The sequence below is a fragment of the Leptinotarsa decemlineata genome, unplaced genomic scaffold (assembly GCF_025532065.1).
Source record: "Leptinotarsa decemlineata unplaced genomic scaffold, Ldec_3_MD MMD2_tig00026307_RagTag_RagTag, whole genome shotgun sequence".
Lineage (NCBI taxonomy): Eukaryota > Metazoa > Arthropoda > Insecta > Coleoptera > Chrysomelidae > Leptinotarsa > Leptinotarsa decemlineata.
This window is the reverse complement of record NW_027412681.1, coordinates 12,677,932-12,701,713: the sequence shown is the minus strand read 5'-3', so window position 1 is coordinate 12,701,713 and position 23,782 is coordinate 12,677,932. Positions and strand designations below refer to the sequence as shown.

The following is a 23,782-nucleotide window of genomic DNA, read 5'->3' as shown; positions in this document are numbered from 1 at the left end:
ATGTAAAGTTTGTAGTCGGTAATGAAAACCTGAAGTAACGAAACGAATTTGAAATGAGATGACTCATAGGCATAAATATTTTTTTCATTTCGATATGCTTACATAGCCCTTCCGTTCAATGTGATCGGTTTTCAAGTAATGTAGGTATATTAAATACATTTTTCACTTTCAGGTATTCAGTGGTATTACTTTAACCAAATTTGTTGGAATCTCTATCCTTGCCTTCGCAGATTCTCAAGTATTTCGAGTATTTTACTTCAGGATGTACATGGGCATTGTCGTGATTGGAGCGCTACACGGACTTGTATTTTTACCAGCTTTGTTGAGTTTTCTGGGTAAGAAAAAAATAATTACTTTCATTCATTCAACTTTCATAGAACTTTCAGTTGATACCTGATGAAGACCGATTAGTTCTCAGATGGTTTTCCCCAAGTTTGTTGAGCAAAAGTGAGGACTCGCTTGATGTAAAGAGAACCTGCTCATCGATAGATGTGTAACGCAGGACTCGATACAGTATAAGCGTCACCTCTCTATGGCCTGGATCGATTACCGCAAGACATTTGTTGAAACGTCGCATGAGCTCATCGTGCATTTGCTCAGATGCCTTGCGGTATCAGACGAAATAGTGAGATGCCTTGATGAACTGATACCATTCTAGCGGACTCGCTTCACCATAACATCTGGTCAAGCCAGAGTCCAAACAGGATGGGCCATTTTCAGAAGGGATGTATTTCATGGCGATTCTTTCAGTCTTCTTCTCTTCTGCATCTCACTATCCCTATTATCCGTTGCGCTCAGAAATACTCGAGGGAATAACTGTTGGATCCATGGAAACCGGGGATGCCTCTGGAGAGATGGATGTCTATCAGTCCTTGAGGGTGATATCGGTATGAAATTCCGGATGGACAAATGTGGAAGCATCCTACATCATTGGTAGACGTATACTCACTTCGGGGTGGAACAACGGATCCTTCTATTTCGCTGAGGAACACATATCCCAATATCTGAATGTGAATATATAGGTTGTCAATTTTGAAACGTCCCATTGCTACGCCCCTGTGGGTATTATCAAACCTATTAGTGTAGAAGACTCTCCGGCTAACTCAATCTCTACAAGGAACGAACATACCTGTAACGAAATAACTATTCAGCAGACCTTTCTATCACGTAATCGGTAACCAGGATGCAGATGTCAAGAGTTTCTTACCTTCCCGATTAGGGATGGCTGTATGGGGAAAAGAAATAGGTATCCCACTCAACCACATTAATAGTGAAAATTACCTTACTAGCTGAAAAAAAAGATCTATTGTATGTGCGAGGTCAAACAAGAATAAAGCAAAATGGCTCAGGAGATCAAAAGTTTATGTGCTACCTAGGCCGGAGCTTGACGGCTTGTTACCATAAAATAAAAATTGAACGTTTAATACTGTACACAAAAATAAACTCAAAAGTTATCTCTCAAAAATAATTTGAATCTTGGATTCTCGATCCTTTTGTCTAAATCTTGAGATACTTACTATGTCAATACTAGACTGAGTAGAGACTTAAAGCAATTGCTGAAAGCGTACAGTTAGTCTTGGGGAAAGCTAATATATAAACTCTTTCTTAATATCCAAGAACACTCAGATTGTAAATCACTCTTATAATAAATACTCAAAATAGTCATATTCAACACTGTAAAGAGATTGACAACGAATACTTAGGTAGCCTTCTGATGATCTCATGCCATCACTTCGACTTCAACTTCAGCCTTCTGTTTTTCCTCTTCAAGGGTAAGTAATACAATATTCCCTAGACCAGCAGTAACAGCAAAAAGGAGGAGAATATGGTTGATGAAAGAATCCACCATCTCAAGATTGACTAACCTCCTAAAGGGACAGCCCTATCGCCATTCCATGAGTTCCGAAAAAAATCTTGGAGTCTCTTATATGAACCTCAAATCTACGTCTGATTAAAGTTATTCTCAAATTATCTTTCAGGTAGAAACCAAATAGTAAAAATTAATGACTCATTTAGTAATCCACTACCCGTTACCATTGGCGTCCCTCAGGGAACAGTGATTGGACCCATACTTTTTTTAATATACATCAATAACATATTTAAAATTGAAAATATTGAAGCACAAATAACTTCTTATGCTGATGACACGGCACTACTTTTTGTTGGTGACACATGGGATGCAGTCTATGAAACAGCAGAAAATAGTTTAAAAATTCTATATTGCTGGCTAAATGCCAGCCGTCTCAGTCTAAATATCAGTAAAACTAAATTTGTGGCATTCACTACAACTTCAAAAGACCAACCAGTCCGTGATAAAATTGTGATTCATAAATTTCAGTGTGATCATTTTCCTGGTTGCTCCTGTCCTACCATACAAAAAACATGCTACATAAAGTATCTTGGTGTAATGCTGGATCAATATTTGCGTTGGGATAGACACATTGACTATACCGTTAAAAGACTTAGAAAGCTCATGTATAAATTCTACCAACTGAGGAATGTACTAAATAATAAACTTTTATTAATAATATACGATTCCTTAGCAGAATCAATTATTAGATACTGCATTACAGCATGGGGAGGCTTGAGCAAAACTTATCTACATAACCTACAGGTCATGCAAAATACGTTATTAAAAATATTACTTAAGAAAAACAAGAGGTACTCCACGGAAGCAATTTATAGGGAGACAGGATTATTTGATGTAAGAAAACTATATACCTACCATTGCTTACTATGGATGATGAAATCTCAATTACCAGCTTTACCACACTTTCACAATACTCGTGCTAAAGCCAAGCGAAACACAGTGGTACCATTATGTAAAAAAAATCATACTCAAAGATTTATGAGTTACTACGGTCCCAAACTCTTTAATATGTTGCCTCCACATATAAAAAATATCACTAAGAACTATAAGTTGAAAAAAGAACTGAAGTGCTTTATAGAACAAAATCATGAAAAAATAAAAGACCTATTTCTAAATACATATTGACCTAAACAACGTAGATTTTGTAACAAATCCTCTAGACCTGCACAGGGTTGCTACTAACTATATCTCGCCATTCTATGTAATACATGTTATAGAAGTTAAATTAGACGTTTGAATACTGTACTATATAAATATTATATATATATATATATATATATATATATATATATATATATATATATATATATATATATATAAATATTATATATATATATATATATATATATATATATATATATATATATATATATATATATATATATATATATATATATATATATATATATATATATATATATATAAATATTATATATATATATATATATATATATATATATATATATATATATATATATATATATATATATATATATACAGTGTGACCCATTTAAAATGGAACCACCCCTGTAGAATGTGCATTTTTCAATCAATCTCAATTTTTTTTTATTGAAATATTAAGCATGAAAAACTGTATCTTGACACTAACTTTCACAATTTTAGTTTCATTTCCAAGGCACTCTATGGTTTTTTTTGTTTGTCAAAAACGGCAAAAGTTTATTAGGCAATTTTTGTTTTCAAATTTGACTACACCACTGGATTCGTAGTCGTTATAAATCAAAACTGTCAAATTTTCATTAAAAAATATTTGTTAACAACGAAGTTACAACAACTTCAATTTTGGAAACAAAGTATTTGTTTGTAATTTTTATTCAGATTATAGACATATTTGAGATCTGACAACACTGTCATCACCAAGTAGAACACCAGTGAATTTGTACAGTGAAAATCCGAAGTCAACAGCTCAATGCGTTCTACAGTTATAACTCCTGAAAATATGGTAATGTGAGAGATTTGTGGTGCAAGCGTTTTGTAATAAAAATCTGACTACGCCACTAGATTTGTGGATAATATTCCCTTAAAATCATTCATTTGAGTGTAGATTACGAGAAGTGTATTCTAGAATAACAGAAAATTAAAAATTCATTTTCAAGTTATGCAATACTTAGTACATTCTTCCGCATAGCCGCTAAAATCAAATTGATTTAAAGCATGGAAATCATTTATTCAATAATAAAACAGAGAGCAGGACAAAAATTGTTTCCTGTAAATTCTTCATAACTCAGCTAAAACAATCTTTTAGAGGAGATATCAATAATTTGAGGAAGCTGAACTCATTATGCAAAGGTTTTTTAATAAATCAACAGTAGGCTGTGATTTTGACAGTTAATCATAAATAAAATAATAGTTGTTAGTTACGTGCATTTAATAATGGCTTTGCAATTATCATTAGAAGAAAGAATTGAAATTGTGAGAATTTCTGGGGACAATTATCATAGTGAAAGAGAAGCAGCTAGGATATTTAATCACAGACATCCAAATCGACTTCCCATTGACAGAAGCACCGTCAGTAAAATTAACAAAACATTTAAAGAAACCGGTGCAGTCAGCAAACATATTTTAAAAAATAATCACCGGAGAAGAAATTTAAACGAAGGTGCTGTTTTAGATTATTTTAGAAACCACCCAAACAGAAGTTTACGAGTCGCCAGTTTGGATTTAAACTTACCGAGAGAGACTATTCGACGATGTCTTAAACAAAACAAAATGAGAGCATTTAAACCTAAATTTCTTCACTCTTTAAAGGCAGGTGATGAAGTGAAACGTATGGAATTTTGTTTGTGGGCACAAGGCGAGTACCTGAATACAAGAAATTTTTTAAACTGCATAATGTTTAGTGATGAAGCTTCTTTCAGCACCAATGGGGTAGTTTCATCGCAAAATGCTCGGTATTGGGCTACGGAAAATCCGCACTGGATCATAAATTGTAAAAGTCAATATTCCGAAAAAGTTAACGTTTGGTGTGGTATAGTACAAAATAGAATAATAGGTCCATATTTTTTTTATGGAAACATAAACGGGCAAAATTTTTTGGAATTTCTAAATAACCAATTATCGGACGAAATAGATGAAATGCCTCTTGCGGAACAAGTAAATTTATATTTTCAGCTCGACGGCTGTTCCGTGCACAATTCGAGGATTGTTAAAGAGTGGCTAAATAACCAGTTTCCAAATCATTGGATAGGACGAGGTAGTGACTTAATTGAATGGCCACCTAGATCGCCTGATCTAACAATATTAGACTTTTTTCTGTGGGGTATTCTGACACAAAAAGTATACAGAACAAGACCAACGAATCGAGCTGAACTCATGCAAAGGATACGACAAGCTTGTGCCGAAATTACAGTTCAACAAATAAGAAATAGTGTAAACAATATTCGGAAGAGATACGATAAATGTATTGAACTTAATGGAGGTTTGGTAGAAGCCACAAAAATTTGAATGTTTAGTTTTAAATCAATGTTTATTTTAGTATCAGTTTTTTCTTAATGGCAATTAATTGTTGAATAAATACTTTGAAACTTGTTTGTATACATTTTGTTTTCATCAGCTATAGAAGAAGGTAGAGTAAGTTCAGAATCTCATAAAATGTGATTTTCCAGGTGCCCTGTTACAAAAGTACTATTATTTATTATTGGGAAACTTCCAAAAAGCTTACAAGTATGACCATTAATACTTCAAGATTCTATCAAGATTTGGTAAAAGCGCAATTGGGAGATCCCATGACATGAGATTCTGAACTTGGTCTACTACTGCGTAACTTGAAAATGAACTTTTAATTTTCTGTTATTCAATTATTCAATTTTTATTTTAATTTTCACTTCTCGTAACCTACACTCAAATGAATGATTTTAAGGCAATATTATCCACAAATCCAGTGGCGTAGTCAGATTTTTATTACAAAACGCTTGCACCACAAATCTCTCACATTACCATATTTTCAGGAGTTATAACTGTAGAACGCATTGAGCTGTTGACTTCGGATTTTCACTGTACAAATTCACTGGTGTTCTACTTGGTGATGACAGTGTTGTCAGATCTCAAATATGTCTATAATCTGAATAAAAATTACAAACAAATACTTTGTTTCCAAAATTGAAGTTGTTGTAACTTCGTTGTTAACAAATATTTTTTAATGAAAATTTGACAGTTTTGATTTATAACGACTACGAATCCAGTGGTGTAGTCAAATTTGAAAACAAAAATTGCCTAATAAACTTTTGCCGTTTTTGACAAACAAAAAAAACCATAGAGTGCCTTGGAAATGAAACTAAAATTGTGAAAGTTAGTGTCAAGATACAGTTTTTCATGCTTAATATTTCAATAAAAAAAAATTGAGATTGATTGAAAAATGCACATTCTACAGGGGTGGTTCCATTTTAAATGGGTCACACTGTATATATATATATATATATATATATATATATATATATATATATATATATATATATATATATATATATATATATATATATATATATATATATATATATCGTAATACCGCTGTGAGAATCACATCACAAGCTTGCTTAGGTGACTCACAGTGGTTTATTACCTCTTTCTTCTTTTTTCCCCTTTTTGTAAAATGTTCTCTGTAAATTACCTGAATTACCTGAATAAATTACCTGAAATTACCTGAATTACCTGATTTGACTGGGTTGATTCATACAACCAATAAACAACAAAAAAATTGTGAAACAAAATAAAAAACTCTCATGATCGTGAAATGTATAAAACCAAATAACTCACCTCGACAGAGTCGAGATTTTTTTATATGCAGAAGATGGCCACGTGAACTAGTTACCGGAATCAGGCATGTACAACAAACCTTCTTAAATCATATTTTCACTGACTGCTTCCAGACACAATCTGTTTCTGTCTGTTTAAAATCTACAATGAACGGATTATTTCCACGAAGGGTGAAATCCCGCATCTACCAACGGACACTCCAAAGTGATATTACCCTAACGTTGGACCAGTTAACTTTTTTTCACCAGCGACCTATATCTTCACCACCTATTCTCCCTCTAGATCAAGCAATCCTCTCGGAAGTGATCTATAACCCTGACGTTTTTCCGTCAGTGCCTACCAAAAAAACAAAACTAAAAATGAATATATTTACAAATTACAGGAACGTAATAAGCGACAAATCACAAAACCTATTTTCTAAAAGAATTCTTGCCATTCAGTATATGATTCGATTCCTATTTACAATATAATGAACAACCTTTTCTTATGCACAATTTCTTATCAGGAAACATCTCATTAAATATGATGTTCATCACATGTGAAATAACAAATAACTCCATCAAGAGTTAGTCCGATCCTTATCTGCTCTAATGGACTCGACAGTCGACTTCGAGACTACAGCGCAGTTCTGCCAACTGATAACATTGCAGTTAAGGTACGTTCTACAAACAACACCTCTAGATAGTATCGCTTCGCGAATACTGTTCAACCAATGACTTCGTTTATTTGGTTGAAATCACATATTACCAACTACCCCAATACAAAGAATGTGTGTGTTCTGTTAGACACTAGTCATGCTAAAGACAATAAATAGCATTTCGAGATTATAACCGAAATATTTGGAGTTACGATTTATAACCGTAACACCATCTTCTCTATTTGGCACCTGAAGAAAAGCTGAAAATATGCCAAAAAACCTCAAAATTATTATAATTATTACGATTTCAGATTTTAGAAGAACTCGCATCTGAAAATATATTTTCCAAATTTGAACCTCCAGGAGTTGCACACATTGGTGGGATCTGAAATGATACAATCTATTGAAATAGCTCTAAAGATAAGTTTCAAATCCACTAATCCAAAGAAAGAGGTTTTGGAAACCTTGATGTCTAAAATTTACTTATTCCAACCCTTGGTAAAATTATAGAAAAATTGGTAAAAATTAGGTTGATGAATTTCATATCTGCCAACAAAATCTTAAATCCTCAACAATTTGGCTTTCAATCCAAAAAGAGTACAGGGGATGCAATTTTCCATCTGTTAAAAAGACTTTACTCTGAGTTGAACCTGAAAAAGAAAAATACGCAGCAGTCTTCTGTGACTTGTCGAAAGCTTTCGATTGTGTGAACCACGAAATTCTGTTACGGAAACTCCAACACTATGATTTCAGAAATCAAAGCCTCAACTGGATGAAATCATATCTGAGTCAAAGAACCCAAGTTGTGAGAACTGACACACTGTCAGATATTGTCCCTGTTAGACACGGAGTACTCCAAGGCTCGGTACTTGTTTTTGTTGTATTTCAATGATCTAGCTTATATTGATTCTAAGGGAACGTTCACAATTTTTGCAGATGATACAACCATCCTGTGGTATGACACTAATGAAAATGATCTTCAAAACAAAATAGCACAAGATATTCTTAAAGTGAGAGAGTGGTGCAACTCCAATCTGCTATCCTTCAATATAGAAAAAACCAATCTGATATCATTCAATTGCAACTTGTCAGGCATTCCGATGGGTAATGATATTATATCAAACAAAAAAACTAAATAAATTTCTTGGAATCAATCTGGACAGCAACCTCAATTTCAATAACCATATTAATTTGCTGAGCAAAAAAATAGCTTCGGGATGTTATGCTTTACGAACGGTGTCAAATGAATTGGGTATTGTAACTGCAAAAATTGTGTACCACGCTGTGGTTGAATCGCATCTAAGATATGGCATATCATTCTGGGGCACCTGCAACCAACAACACTTCAATACAGTCTTCATTCTCCAAAAGCGTGCCATCCGATATCTGTGCAAAGTTGGGCCTAGAGAGTCTTGTAAACCCTTGTTCAAGGAGCAAAAATTACTAACACTTTCTTCTTTATTCATAGTCGAAACTGTGTGCCTAGTACATAAGAACAAATCATCTTACGATGTTGTTGTTGGTTTCACTCGCCAAAGCGACAAATTAAGACTGCCTATTCCATCATCAAATTTGATTAAAAACTCATTGATCTATAATGCAGCTAAAATATATAACCATCTACCGACCAGTCTTAAAGATATCCAATCACCTTATCAGTTCAGGAAATCTGTAAAGCAAGTTCTCATTGACCAGGTGTTTTATAGTGTTCAAGAGTACTTTGATAAAGATATGAATGGAATTCTGAAATAAAATTATTCCCTGTTCAAGCACTGCTTATATTGATTTTAATAGCTCCTGCAATTTTGAAAACAGTGTCTGTTTATCTCATTTATATATTTTATTTATTGACTTCCTTATTTACCTGTTAATGTCTGACTATTCGTTCATTTAGGATGTATATAAATATGTATGTGTGTGGTATTTATGTGCGTTTATATATGCATTTTCATTTATTTATCTATAATTGTTTTAGCTGTTCACTAAAAATCGTAACCATATGTCAGTATGACACATACATTAAACCAATGTATATGTATAATGTATAGTTATTATAGTGAAACTCATTTATACATGATTAGCTTTGTCAACGAGTTTATACTTTGGACAATAAAGCATATTTGATTTGATAAATTCATCAATTCAAGGCCTTCGACACACGTATCGGTCAATCCCAACGAGTCAGAAGCTATCACTCCAAATCATTTTCTGTTGCTCCAACTAAGTGATGGTGGAGCTATCCAGCAGAAACCAATGAAGAATTGCACAAGCTTCAGCAGATGCGTACTGGAAACGATGGGTAACTTAACATAGACCAACACTCCTTCAGAGATACGAATGAAAACATTAAACTAATCCAATTAGAATTGAAGACATAATTTTGATTACGGAGGAGAAAGCACCTAGGAATCAGTGGATCATAGGAAATATGGAAAAAATGCTGTCGCCAAATTATATTCTTCCAGTCAGAACTTGATATATTAACCTGGTAAAGTCTGCTTTTGGATAGAGAATGTTACATACTGAATTTGTGTTAGTTCAGATTTTGAACAGTATTTGAAAGTTACTGAAAAAATATGTTGGTGTAGTTTTCTTTGGGAGATTCTCACATTTTCTATATGAAGATGGAGAAGCAGAAAGCAAAAACTTTTGTTTCCCAATAGCAAAACCTATTATAATATTGTCATCTTGTTTCAAAAATATGTGTGTACTCATATTTTGTGGTTTATTGAAGTTGAATAAATCTGAAACTGATGATTATAGTTTACGATCCAAGACAATCCAGTTCTGTATACTATATTGAAATTTACCAGAATGTATTGAGATGCGCGAAATCTGTTAGGTTCCACTACGAGGTTTCCAGCATCTGTTAAAATATGTCTTTTGAAATCTGTATATATCCAATTCCATAAGTATTCAACGTCAAAATTAAATATTCTAACAAATGTCTTTATGCAGGTTGGTGACTTAGAGCGCCCGTACACGAGCCACATTTTGCGGTCGGATCGACCACACAATTGCAGTCGCGTTCCAGCGAACTCAAGCCGCCCATAAGAAATACTGTACTACACGTACACGGGCGTCCACAAAAGTGAAAACGGGCGTCTGCAGTCAACTTCCTGCTGATCTCCGCCGAGATGTCATCGCGGCATCTGCCGTACACTAACCACAAACTTGCAGTCGTACCCAACCGCGTACACCGTCGTGTACTTTTCCTCGTATTGGTCTCACAGCATTCAATTTTTTATTTCAAAATTCTAAATAATTCATCAAAAGAACTGATGGACATTCTGAAGTGAATAAAACATTTTTTCGTCTTGCCGGAGTTTACCGGTTGTTGCTTCATTGTAATTTCAGGTTTTTGCTTAATAAAATTGTTTTTTCAGCTAATGAAATGCACCACGAAACATTGTCAACCACCTTCAAACAAAGTATAAACATTTCCTTCATGTTTTCGCGCAACTAGAACTGGATCTAACCAAAACGATCGTACCTTCCTACGTCTTCTTCTTCTCCTCAAAATAAGAAGTTGTAGTGCTTCTTTTTCGAAATTCATATTGAAACTGGCACTAAACTCTGACACCACAAAATATAGATGTCAGTTGCCTCAACTGCAAGTGCGGTTTATATGACCTCAAGTAGACTACAAAAATGTGGTTGGGTCATCCGCGAAGTGCAGTCAACGTGGCCACAATATTGTGGTTGCCTCAGCTGCAAATATGTGGTCCGTGTACGGCCGGACTTACTGAAAGTCGCGTCAGTTTGTTAACTTATAGAATATCTGCTTACGGAAGGAACTTTGTAAAGACATACCATATGATTAAATTTCTCAAATGTTAGTGATCATATTGATAAAAAAGTGCAATTTTAAAGAAAGTAAACATTTTGAATTGAATGAAAATGGCGGTCCAATTGGATTTGTCGATATTTTTGACACGGCAAAACCTCCTAATGTTGAATAAAGTGGCTCCATTCCATTTATTCATGTGACAAAATCACAACAGTCTTGGGCGAGACGGGTTAATGATTATTCAACCATCCTTGTTATTGAATTTCACAAATTATTTTCTCTTTTCAGGTATGTTGAAATATCCCACCATCAAGTTATTAAAAGAATGAAACTGCAAAGAGAATAATGCATCCAGTGTTAAATGATTCATGAACATGAGCAATAAGAACTTGGTACTGAAAGTGAAGTAACAAAAAGAAATATTTTTTTATGTTTATGTTAAGTTTCAAAGGTTTTTTCCTTCGATCGTGAAGATGCTATTAATTTTTCTGTAGGCATGTTGCCATTTGACTTTAGCCATGAATAAATATTTGTAATCTTGAGGTTAATTGTAGTTTCTACCTATTTAAACTCGATCAAATAAATTTAGCTTCTTAACGAAGCAGAGTACTTAATTTGGTGATCATCTGAGTAGGACTATACCATCTGCTGAAAATATGATCTGGGCCCTATAACACAACCACTACAAGTCTAATAAGTGTATAAATAAATTATACAAGTGTAGATATTCTGTAACATAGAGTAACTTGTAGTTAATAGTGGGGCACTGGTAATTACAGGACTGTCTCTACAATTGTAGTATAACCTATCTTGATTGATAAGTAGATTGAGCGTACTAGTGTAGTGAAGTCTTTCATCGTGAGCGTATATCTATAATTCAACTGTCGATATGTGGTCAAGCGATTCGGATAGTGAAAACAAAAATGGTCGTGCAATATATCGCTATCGGGAGAGAAGTAACTTTGTCATACTGACAGACGGGGAACTTAGTCGACAACACTGTCAAAGTCTTCTTCGAAATATATGTCCAGCCATAGCGAATATAACGATTCGAGGGTATGGCTTGTCACCAATACAGTAACTGCTTATTGCTCTGCATTGGTTTGGAAACGGAGGGCAATACCATGGAGTATGTGATATGCATGGAGTATAAAAAATGACCGTATGCAGATGTGTTCACGAAGTTACTGCTGCCGTAAACGAAATAAAATTTGATGTATTAGTTCGATGGCCCGACAATACAGGGAACGTATTAGAACGTTCTCATAATTTAGCAGGATTTCCTGAATTTGTGGAGCTGTAGATGGAATCCTCATAAATATCGATGCCCCCACAAACAACTAACCTGCTTACGTCGATCGCCATGGAAAGCAGTCCATCAACTGCATTGCTGTATGTGGGCCTGACTTGAGGTTTTATTATATAAGTGCAAATTGGCCCGGAAGTGTGCACGACGCGCGGGTACTCCGTAACAGTTCTCTGTTACGTAGAATGGAAAACGGTTGGAGACCTCATGCAAATGCTGTCATTCTTGGAGATTCCGCTTATCCTTTGGGTGAACGGTTAAATCCACATCCGATGAACCCAGCGCAGACCGCATTCAACAGAGCTCATAAACGGACTCGACGCATTATTGAAAATGCTTTTGGGGTATTGAAGGACAAATTTCCATGTTTGAACCACCTACGAGTTGATCCAGCCTTCGCAGCAAATATTTTTAAGTGTTTTGCAACATTGTGCAATATTACAAAAATTGATGAAGATGATAATATGGTATTAACTGGTGATGATGATGATTAAGATGACGAAAACAACCTCAGAGATAACGAAGCACCTCCACTAGCAGCAGCAGCTCGAGCTAGAGTTCAACAGTTTATAGATTATTTTAGGATAAATAATAAGCGTGAAGAAGAAAAATCAACTTTAATTAATCAAATATGTAGGAGAATATGATTGTTTTTTACGAAACTGAATGTGGTACGCTGGTCCTCTCCATAAGAAATGTAGTCTCTTGCAAAACTTTGAGCAAATTCGGATCTTGGAAGGTTTAGTGCAGTTTCCAACTGTGAAATCTCTAGTTTGGTCTTGTGATTTTGCAGTTTCAGGTGTTCAATTTGCAAGTCAAGTTTAACGTTTTTCTTGTCTGCAATTTCTTCTTGACGTGTCATGCTACGCTTCTGTTTTCTTGAAAAATGTAAACTGTGTGGTGGTAATTGGCGGATGTGAACTATTAGATAAATAATCAGTTGGTGTTTGTTCAATAAAGAAAAATACATAAAACATTTTAATTAGTAGTTTCTCACAAACCAAACTTCAAAAAATCCATTACTAATAATGTTTTATAAAGTAGGACTAATAATATTTTATAAACTTTACCTATGCGGCTGGTTGAGGGTACGCCCGGGTCCTGCGTTAATATTCTTGGCTGTTCTGTTGTTGTGCTGTCTTGAGGTAGCGGTTCTGCATCGTCCACTTCGTCCAATGATGCTGGTACCCCAAGACCTACAATCACTGGGGACTCTTTTCCTAATTAGCACCATATTATCGACATCGTTCAATTTCTCATGACCGCCTGTACCCGTTTTTCTGGCATTATCCACTTTTCCCTTAAAATAAAAAGCATATTTTGGATAAAATATTATGAATCAGGGCCTATGATTCTAATTCATTTCCATCAATTGAAATATTTCAATTATTGAGAATTGACACGTACGGTTGCCAAGCTTAAACATAATATTTTGATTCCAACAATATGCACTTGCCTATTAATATTGAAACACCTCGCATGAGTTCAACTAAATCATAAGAGTAACAAAACTAGTACACTACGCTCTTACGTACGCTTGTAATTTTCTTCATATTTTGCCATAGTGTGTCTCTGGCATATGTCCACTCTTTATCTGAAGGCATTAAACAAACACTTTTTGCAAAATTTGCTAATTCTTTCCATTTCTCAACTTTGCATGTGTTTTTCAAACAGTTGGAAAAGGCGCCGAATAGAATTTCATTATTTTCTTTAACTTTTTGTAAAAACTGCATTTTCCTCTCAAATATTACTTGTTTGCTAGCCATAGCTACAAATATTATTTCACTTGCAGTCCTTGCAATAACACGAAAACACGTTAAGACGTGTTACACCACGAATCGCGTTACCGAAAACAGCAGGTAAATAAATAAATTGTCTTGTAGGAACAACATATACAAGTGTAGAATATTTTACTTGTAGCTACAAGTATATGAAATTATCTTATGTTACGAAAAATTAGGATACTTGTAGCTATAAGCGAATTACTTGTAACTTACAATTGTAAGATTTGTGTTATAGGCCCCTGGTCGCGGCAAGGCAGGAACAGATTATGTGCTCTGCAATCAGGGCTTGAAATTTTCTTGTGAAAAATATGTACTATAGAGACCTCGACAGTGCTACTGTTTGTACCTTTACTTCGACTATTTGTACCTTCTACATTTGAATATAAAATGTAATAAACTCTACTAAATTCTTTCTCATCCGATGGCCATGGTGGTCAGGACTACCAGTCATTCTTGTGTCTAATTCTCATCTGAAACTCGGTATTTAAATTCATACTTAAAATTGAAATAATATGAAGAACGCCTAATTTTCACTTCTTTCAGTTTGAGCCCTAGTTTTGGAAGATTTTTAAGATAGATTGGGAAGAAATTCCAGTTCAATTCTAGTTCAAAGGGAAATTTCAAAGCCGTTATTCATTTGAATAATTCTCAAAAATTCCTAACACAGAAACGAAGAGCTGTATAAAAAACACTGAAATATTATCTGTTAAAAACGAATAAACAGAATTATGAATAACATTGGACGAGAAACAATTGATGATGAATTTCTTCAAAGAGAAAAAGCAAGATCAATAACTTTGTTTCATCTATGGTGATCGGGATGGGTTTAACTGCCCTTTCTCGAACACGGGGTAGTTATAATCAACTTCGATACTAGTGGACTGGATTCCTTGTAGGTTGCTGGCTTTGAATAAATTGACGCTGAATCAGTTCGTTAACTAAATATATTTACAATACTCAGCAGCTACCATCTCACAAAATCGTAGGACATACAAGTAACATTGGGCGTTGGCAAAATGCTTCTCATAAGATAGTCTGTGTTTAAATTACTTACAAAACGTTTCCTTCTTCAAGACACACTATGCACAATGTACCACTAATATATGCAAATTCACTTTCCTTTACTTATTAACTTGGAAAAAATACAAACGCCGAAATTATTCGAGCGTCGTGGATAAATTGAAAAATGAAGAGACTAAATCTCAGTAGGAGAAAGAAAAGTCAGTTAGGTTTCACTACCTCGGAGGACAATCTCGGAATGCGTTGTACCTCTCTCGGTTCTTTTTGGGAATTTTTAATCGCCACATGTCGACCGATAAGGGAAAGGGGCGATGTTTCTGGAATTCTGGGAATTCGTTGAAGGAAGGTTTACAGATGTAGGAGTTGGAAAGCAATAAATGAATTGACAGAGCGCGTTCAGGGATGGATTAAGCACAATTTAAGTTGGAACTGAATAACTAATAAAGGATCAGAAGAAGCTTGTTGGAAACTGTGTTTCCAACATATTCCCGCCCCGTTGAAATCTCAGATATTTCAACAAGTCAAAGTGAGGAAATGCCATTAAAACACAACCGCGAAATCAAACGAAAAAAAATGAACCTAATGACGCCAAGTAACTAACGCAGAGAACGCGTTACACTGGCTGAGTTGCACTAGGCAAAGGGCAGACCTTACTGATAGGCCTGACGAAGACACCTTCTTGGGAGCGAAGTTTCACGGCACGGACCCTCTGGTCAGAGCCAGGAATGATTTCCACAATTCGGGCCAATGGCCACTTCAGTGGTGGGACATTATCTTCCTTTAATAAAACTAACTCATTAATTTCTAAATTTTTGGAAGGAGACAGCCATTTTGGCCGATTTTGCAACCGGTTGAGGTATTCGACAGTCCATCTTTTCCAAAAAAACTGTTGTATCTGGGAACACCTCTGCCAGAATGTCAGTCTATTTTCGGGTAAGTGGGTAGTATCTAATTCAGGATAAGAGGTTAAGCTACGACCTATCAGAAAGTGGCCAGGAGTCAGGACTCCTAGATCCCGCGGATCACTCGAAATGGGACATAACGGTCTAGAATTTAGGATGGCTTCAATTTGTGCCAGCACAGTACTGAACTCTTCGAAGGTGAACTGAGAATTTCCAATAATGCGATAAAGGTGCTGCTTGGCTCCTTTTACTGCAGCTTCCCACAGACCTCCCCAATGAGGACTGCGAGGCGGTATGAATTTCCATTCAAACCCAGTTTCGGATGCGAAAACCTTCAAGGATTCGGACAGTTGGGACTTGGCGAAAAATTCGCGCAATTCTCGAAGGTGATTTCTTGCACCTACGTAGTTTGTAGCGTTGTCGCTGTGGATTACAGCAGGAATTCCTCTACGGGATATGAAACGTTTTAGGGTTAAGAGAAACGCTTCACTGGACAAGGAGGAGACTAACTCCAAATGCACAGCCTTGGTAGCCATACACACGAAGACAGCCATGTAACATTTAATAGTCGGTGCCTTTCTGAGGCGCGAGGACTTTATTAAGAAAGGACCACCGTAGTCTACTCCTACCTTCTCAAAAGGTCTAGAAAGAGTGACACGATCAGGAGGTAAATCGGACATAATCTGTTGAGCCGCTACGGCTCGGAACCGGAAACAATTCATGCATTCATGAATTACTCTTTTTACTTCCCTGATTCCATTCAGAGGCCAATATTGTAAACGAACATTAGCAAGGACAGTTTGGGCACCAGCGTGACCCAACCGGATATGCTCCCTTTTGAGTAGGAGGGACACTACATAATTTTTTGCAGGGAGAAGTATGGGGTGTTTTTGGGGTTCAGGGACGTCTGCGTGACGCAAACGCCCTCCGACGCAAATGAGACCTTGCTCATTCAGGAAGGGATTGAGAGCTAATATACTTTTGTCAGAAATTGATTTCGAGGATTTTAACGCGGAAATTTCTTTAGAAAAATATTGGGACTGTAAATTGCGAAGGACCAGCACTAAGGCAGAATTTATCTCAAATATGGATAAAGGACCGGACAACTTGGTCTCCTTATTTTTAGAATTGGATAAAAAACGTGAAACATATGCTACTGAGTGTAGTAATTTGTTAAAGGAAGAGAATCTCTGGAATATTTCATTCCAAAATTCGTCTTTAACTTGAGTGCTTGTCACTAGCACTTGCAGCTTGTTTGTCTTCTGCTCAGGTATAGCACTTGTAGGGGGTTTCAAGATAAATTTAGACAATTCCAAATTTATTTCGGAGAGGAAATCAGGACCGTGCCACCACAATTCTGAATTCAGGAGATCAAGAGCTAATACTCCCCTAGAAAGTAAGTCAGCGGGATTTTTAGAAGAACGAACGTGTCTCCATTGAGCTTGTGGCAGGGAAGTTTGAATTTGGGACACTCGGTTGGCCACGAAGGTGTGCCAACGGGATGGATGGGACTGAATCCAGTGTAGAGCTATCTGCGAATCAGTCCACAAATTTACAGATTCGAAAACTAAGTTTTCGACAAAGATTTGGATAACCTTTTTTGCTAGTTTGGTGAGCAATACCATCGCACACAATTCCAGACGAGGAATTGAAACAGTTTTCAGCGGTGCTACTCTGGATTTGGAAGTGACTAAGAGAGATGTGACGGTATCATCGGAATAAGTGGTTCTGAAGTACAAACAGGCACCGTAAGCACGTTCGCTGCTGTCAGCGAACCCGTGGATTTGGATTTGTTCAATGGACTTTGAGGAAAACAAACATCGAGGAATTTTAAGAAATTTTAGGGATTCAATTGAATTGATGAATCCCTTCCATTCTTGGAACAATTCAACAGGAAGCGGTTCGTCCCAGGAGATTTTTGCTAACCAAAGTTTTTGCAGGAAAATTTTAGCAAGAACTATGAACGGGCCCAGAAAGCCTACCGGGTCAAACATTTGAGCAGTGATTGATAACGCTTTGCGCTTAGACGGAGTATCATTACAATAAATTTTCGGTAGAGAAACTGCTAAGTTGTCAGAACAGGGATTCCAAGATAAACCTAACACCTTGCTAGGGTTGTCTTCCATTTTTATTTCGTATTGGATTGGATCAGGATCTTCACAATATTTTTCTCTGAACTGTGAAGAATTGGATGACCACTTGTGCAGTTTGAAACCTGCAGAATTCAACAAACTATTGAGTTGATGATAAGAATCTTCTAACTCGGAAAGGGAATCGGTGCCATGGAGCACATCGTCCACGTACGTCTGTTTCAATAATGCCCGTTTGGCTAACGGGAAACCTTTACAATTGGAAGCGAGCTCCTTCAATACTCTAGTTGCTAAAAAAGAGGAGGAAGTGACTCCATAAGTCACGGTGGAAAGTTGAATGCATTTTAGCTCTTCTTGGGGGGAGTTTCTCCACAGGATGTTCTGGAGATGTCTTTGCGATGGATTCATTTTAACCTGGCGGTACATTTTCTCAATGTCGCAGGTCAGGACATAAGAATGCTGACGGAAACGGCAAAATATATCATACAAGTCTGGCTGTACTTGATAACCCTTGTGTAGAAGATCATTCAAAGAAAATCCAGTAGAAGTTTTAGTGGAGCCATCGAAAACTACTCTGAGTTTCGTGGTTTCACTGGACTCCTTGATAACGCAGTGATGCGGAAGGAAATATTTTATCTCAGCGGATTTGTCGGTGGGATTAAATGGAACATATGTGGCATGTTTCAATGACACATATTCATCAATGAAATTTTTATAAGCGGAAAATAATTCTTGATTATTTTGGAGCCGTTTCTCTAAATTGGTAAATCGCCTTTTCGCAATATGGAAGGAATCCCCAAGAGGAATCTTTTCAGTGGGGCATTTGAACGGAAAATCTACTTGGAACGTCCCATCTTTGTGACGCACATGCGTTTGAATAAAAATTTGTTCAGCAAGCTCTCCGTCTGCTGATAAGAACTTAGACTTTGGAAGCTCTTCGACTTCCCAGAATCTAGAAAGAATTTCACCTAATGAATCTGTGGATTCGCAGGCATTTTGGCAAAGAAGTGAAACCTTGCCGTGTTTCGGAACCCTCTGAGGAGGCAATTGTCCTCCAATAATCCAGCCGAGCCTCGTCAGCTGAAGGGTAGGAAGTTTGGGACCTAGCCTGTGGATTTGTGGCAGTAAAATGTCGTAATAGGCGTCAGCGCCCAGGAGAACATCCACATCGGATGGAATGTGAAATTCTGGATCAGCAAGTCTGAATTCTGACGGAATATTCAAGCTATTTTTGTTTAGCGGAATTCTAGGTAATTTGGAAGTGATTACCGGGAGTATTGCACAAGACACCTTGAGGCTAAAATTCTCATGAGTATTGGAACGGATAACAATATCTAACATTTTGTTAGAAACAGTAGGAGTGCATCTTATGCCGGAAAATTGAAGTTGATTGTCGTAAGTTTTATTATTCAATTTTCTTACGAATTTTTCAGAAGCGAAGGAACATTGACTGCCGTTGTCTAGAATCAGCCTAGCTTTAACGGGATAACCGTTTTCGGAAAGAACATCTACTACGGCTGTGGCTAATAGAATTTCATGATCTTCTTTACCAACAAGAAGTGCGGATGGCATCGAAGATGCCGGAGTAATTGCCTGAGGTTCGGGCTCAAGGGCTCGGAAGTGCGCCGTATTGTCAGCATTTTGAGTGGGAGGATTAAGGGGAGACGAACGCCAATTTTGACTGGGACTTGTAGTTTGAACTAATTTCGGAATTGCCCCCGTACTACCGTGAGGCCTGGGACTATCTCTCGGACTATTATTTGAATTTTGGGAATTTTTTGGAACATGACCTTGGGAAGAGTTTCTGTGAAGTAGTGTGTGGTGTTTTCTACCACATAGGGTACAACCTTTAGACTTACACTCGGTCAGCAGGTGTTTGCCACCCAGACAGTTAAAACAGAGAGCCAAGGACCTAAGAAAACTGTATTTTTCATCAGTACTAATTTTGGAAAATTTATAACATTTATAAATATCATGATCAGGGACCTTACAGAACCAACAAATTCGACCTTTACTGGTCGGGAAACTACCATTTACATGTAACGCGGTTTTTGAACCTGTCCTTGAGGACTTTTCTGATTTTAATTCATGCGACGCGGAATGAGAGGAAGGAGTCAAGGATTCTAAAGCACTGCATCTGGCCTCAATGATTTGAAAAAATTCCTTTAAAGTAGGAATCATTTTTGAATCTCTACTGGACTGGTACTCCTTTTTAGTACCGTAATCTAACTTTTTCATGACAGCATTAAGAATAATTAAATCCCAATGTTCAATTGGGCATTTCAAATTTTTCAAGGCATCCAAGTTCTTTCGAATATTTACTAAAAAGTCTCTGAGGGAGGAAGAAGTACATTTTGTAATGTTCGGACAATCCATTATAGAATTTAAATGTGAATTTATAATAGCTAAATTATTTTCGTACCTTTTTTCTAAAATATTTATTGCAATTTGGAAATTTTCATTTGTGATTTCAAGTGACTCAATGAGACACAAAGGCTCTCCTTTCATATAAGAACGCAAATAAATTAATCTTTGAACATCAGTTAAGGAATTGTTATTTTTTATCAAAGCAGTAAACAATTGATAAAACGGCGCCCATTTTGCATAATCACCCTCAAATTGGGGTATGGAAATTTGAGGAAGTTTTACTCGTCCACCTTGTTCATTTAAGGCAGGCACGGATTGCATACTATTTGAAATGGAAAGGGCAGACAGAGAGGTGGAAGGAATGGTTAAACTGTGAATCCTTTTTTTAAAACTTGCAACGGATAAATCAAAATTATTTTGTAAACTATCTCTATCTTCTGTATCAGATTTTTCTGGGTCTAATTCCTCAATTTCATCCTGAGCACTGATATACTTAGTAATTTCACTTTCTAAATTATCTAATTTAGTTTGAAGGAGAAACAAGTCATTTTCGGACTCTAAATTCTGAGTAGCCCAAGTTTGAGTTCGTGTAATCGCGGCTTTAGCATTTTTTCTTTGTTTCTTTAAGGACTGCATTGTGTGTTTTGAATTAAGAAATCGTAAAGTTGTCTATAGTCTAAATGATACAACTATTCTAAAATGGAAAGAACCACGCAGGATTCTGTGGACGAACACTATGCTCTGCCTTTCGCGACGTAGATTTAAATTTTTACTTACGGCACAAACTTTTTTGACACTGAAAAATTAGCGTAAATGTTCTTGCTAACGTTGGGAACACGTAAAGTTTTTACACAATGCAATAACCGCACTAGAACATAGGTCATAAATCAACTCAATCAAAATATCCGTGTGCGAAAAATATCACTAAACAATGTATCAAGAAAATAGCATGGAAACAATCAATATGCAGTAAATCAAATATGCGATAAATTAAAATGTACAGCAAATCAAACTGGTATAGTCGACTTCATTTAAAATTTTATTTCATAAATAAATCGCTACGGGAAGAAAGGGCTGCGAAATTTTAAATACGGCCCTGGAGTATGAAATTGATTACTTTAAATTAATTTTTTCGACGAAAGAAAAAAATCAACTCTTTTCAGAGCCGTTCCTGAAAGGACTCAATCAAATTATTTCAAATAAAGCCGACTCTAATAGGAGAGAGCAAATGCCAAAACAAAGATTTCTTTCTTTTTGGATACGTAAGAAACGCCCAACAATATCTTAAATTAAGTCAAACTGTAAGAAGAAATAATCGGCAGCAAACTGAAACATCAAATATGAATTTATACAAGAGTTTTTGTATGTTAACACTACGCTGCGCGCGGTGGAAATGTTTTCTGGAGCGAATCGTTACTGTTCAGTTGACGATATCCTCTATTGGAACTGGAACTTGGAAATTGTATTTTTGTAATACAACTAGGAAATCCGAATAATCGAAAAGAAGCAATGTTGTTTTTGCAACATTAATCGAAGAACGAACTGTTCATGATCCGGCTCGAAGGACCATATGATCGGGATGGGTTTAACTGCCCTTTCTCGAACACGGGGTAGTTATAATCAACTTCGATACTAGTGGACTGGATTCCTTGTAGGTTGCTGGCTTTGAATAAATTGACGCTGAATCAGTTCGTTAACTAAATATATTTACAATACTCAGCAGCTACCATCTCACAAAATCGTAGGACATACAAGTAACATTGGGCGTTGGCAAAATGCTTCTCATAAGATAGTCTGTGTTTAAATTACTTACAAAACGTTTCCTTCTTCAAGACACACTATGCACAATGTACCACTAATATATGCAAATTCACTTTCCTTTACTTATTAACTTGGAAAAAATACAAACGCCGAAATTATTCGAGCGTCGTGGATAAATTGAAAAATGAAGAGACTAAATCTCAGTAGGAGAAAGAAAAGTCAGTTAGGTTTCACTACCTCGGAGGACAATCTCGGAATGCGTTGTACCTCTCTCGGTTCTTTTTGGGAATTTTTAATCGCCACATGTCGACCGATAAGGGAAAGGGGCGATGTTTCTGGAATTCTGGGAATTCGTTGAAGGAAGGTTTACAGATGTAGGAGTTGGAAAGCAATAAATGAATTGACAGAGCGCGTTCAGGGATGGATTAAGCACAATTTAAGTTGGAACTGAATAACTAATAAAGGATCAGAAGAAGCTTGTTGGAAACTGTGTTTCCAACATATGGATTAGTTATGGAATTAACTTCACTTTATCAGTAAGTCACATTTTTTGGAAGAAATCTTAATGGTAAATGAAATATTTTGTTTTCAGATGACAAATTTGTTCACGCAATCATTAGATATTAAGCTGTTATAGGCTCTCACTATGAATTATCGCGTATATTGATAGAAGATTTTGGTAAGCCAATTAATTGAAATTACTCGAAAATCTGGAGGTCTCAAACAATTTCTTTCACACAATTTCTTCAACTTATCGGTATTTCAACAAAAAAATCCGGCGCTCGCTATATGCCATATTTCTCCGGTGGCTGCCGACATACTTTTTTGATTTTTTTCCCATTTATTTCCTATAGGCTGATTTTTTTGAACAATTGTTTATTGTTAATCTTGTACGAAAATCACGTCATACCATTCCGACGGTCCAAAATACCCGCCACACCCCCTCAAACATGTCATTTTTAAAAATTCTAAAACATATTTCTTTCACCTTGAAATTTGGTCTAGTAGTTGTTTTTATGATTAGAAACATATAGAGGCCGTTTCTTCTATCATGTGGTAACATTGCTATATTCAAACAGTAACAGATGAAACCTTTGGCCCTATGAATAACCGCTCGTACCAATCGCAAAAGCCCACGTTTTCATTTTGAAAAGTGAGGAGAGTGGGATTCAACTTTTGTCGTAAGATATTTGTGTTTTCTATCGGTGTTGTTGGTATTGATCCGTCCGCTTAGGTAGGTAAATGCAGGACTTATGTTGGAAATTCTTTTTTCCATTGTTAGTATATTACTTCCCTCGAAATGTTATTCAGGCAGTTCCGGTTAAATTGTAGGGAGATGACGAATACTTTACTCAATTGATTTTTACAATTATATCGATCAATGTTCTTCATTTATAATCTTCTCAATTTGTAGTAATGTAGTAATGAATCACTCGAGACGAACAATTCCGGTGGTTAACGTATTAGACAGCAATGAATAAAATA

At 36.1% G+C, this 23,782-nt stretch overlaps 2 protein-coding genes across 2 annotated transcripts in view; one reads left to right on the top strand and one right to left on the bottom strand.

Moving 5' to 3' along the window:
• The window catches only part of LOC111502704 (NPC intracellular cholesterol transporter 1 homolog 1b), a 121,451-nt gene extending 109,836 nt beyond the window's left edge, over positions 1–11,615 (top strand). The window contains 2 exon segments of the mRNA XM_074181006.1: positions 173–335; positions 11,356–11,615. Coding sequence (XP_074037107.1) covers positions 173–335; positions 11,356–11,396 — 204 coding nt within the window. The 3' untranslated portion in view covers positions 11,397–11,615.
• Positions 11,616–15,790: 4,175 nt separating this feature from the next.
• Positions 15,791–19,741, bottom strand: LOC141485098 (uncharacterized). The gene has a single exon (XM_074181109.1). The coding sequence runs from the start codon at positions 19,739–19,741 to the stop codon at positions 15,791–15,793; it is 3,951 nt and encodes a 1,316-aa protein (XP_074037210.1).
• Positions 19,742–23,782: the final 4,041 nt, after the last annotated feature.

What these genes read in the sequence shown, in the direction of transcription:
- LOC141485098 (XM_074181109.1), bottom strand. Translation starts at nt 19,741, where the DNA reads ATGCCATCCGCACTTCTTGTTGGTAAAGAAGATCATGAAATTCTATTA.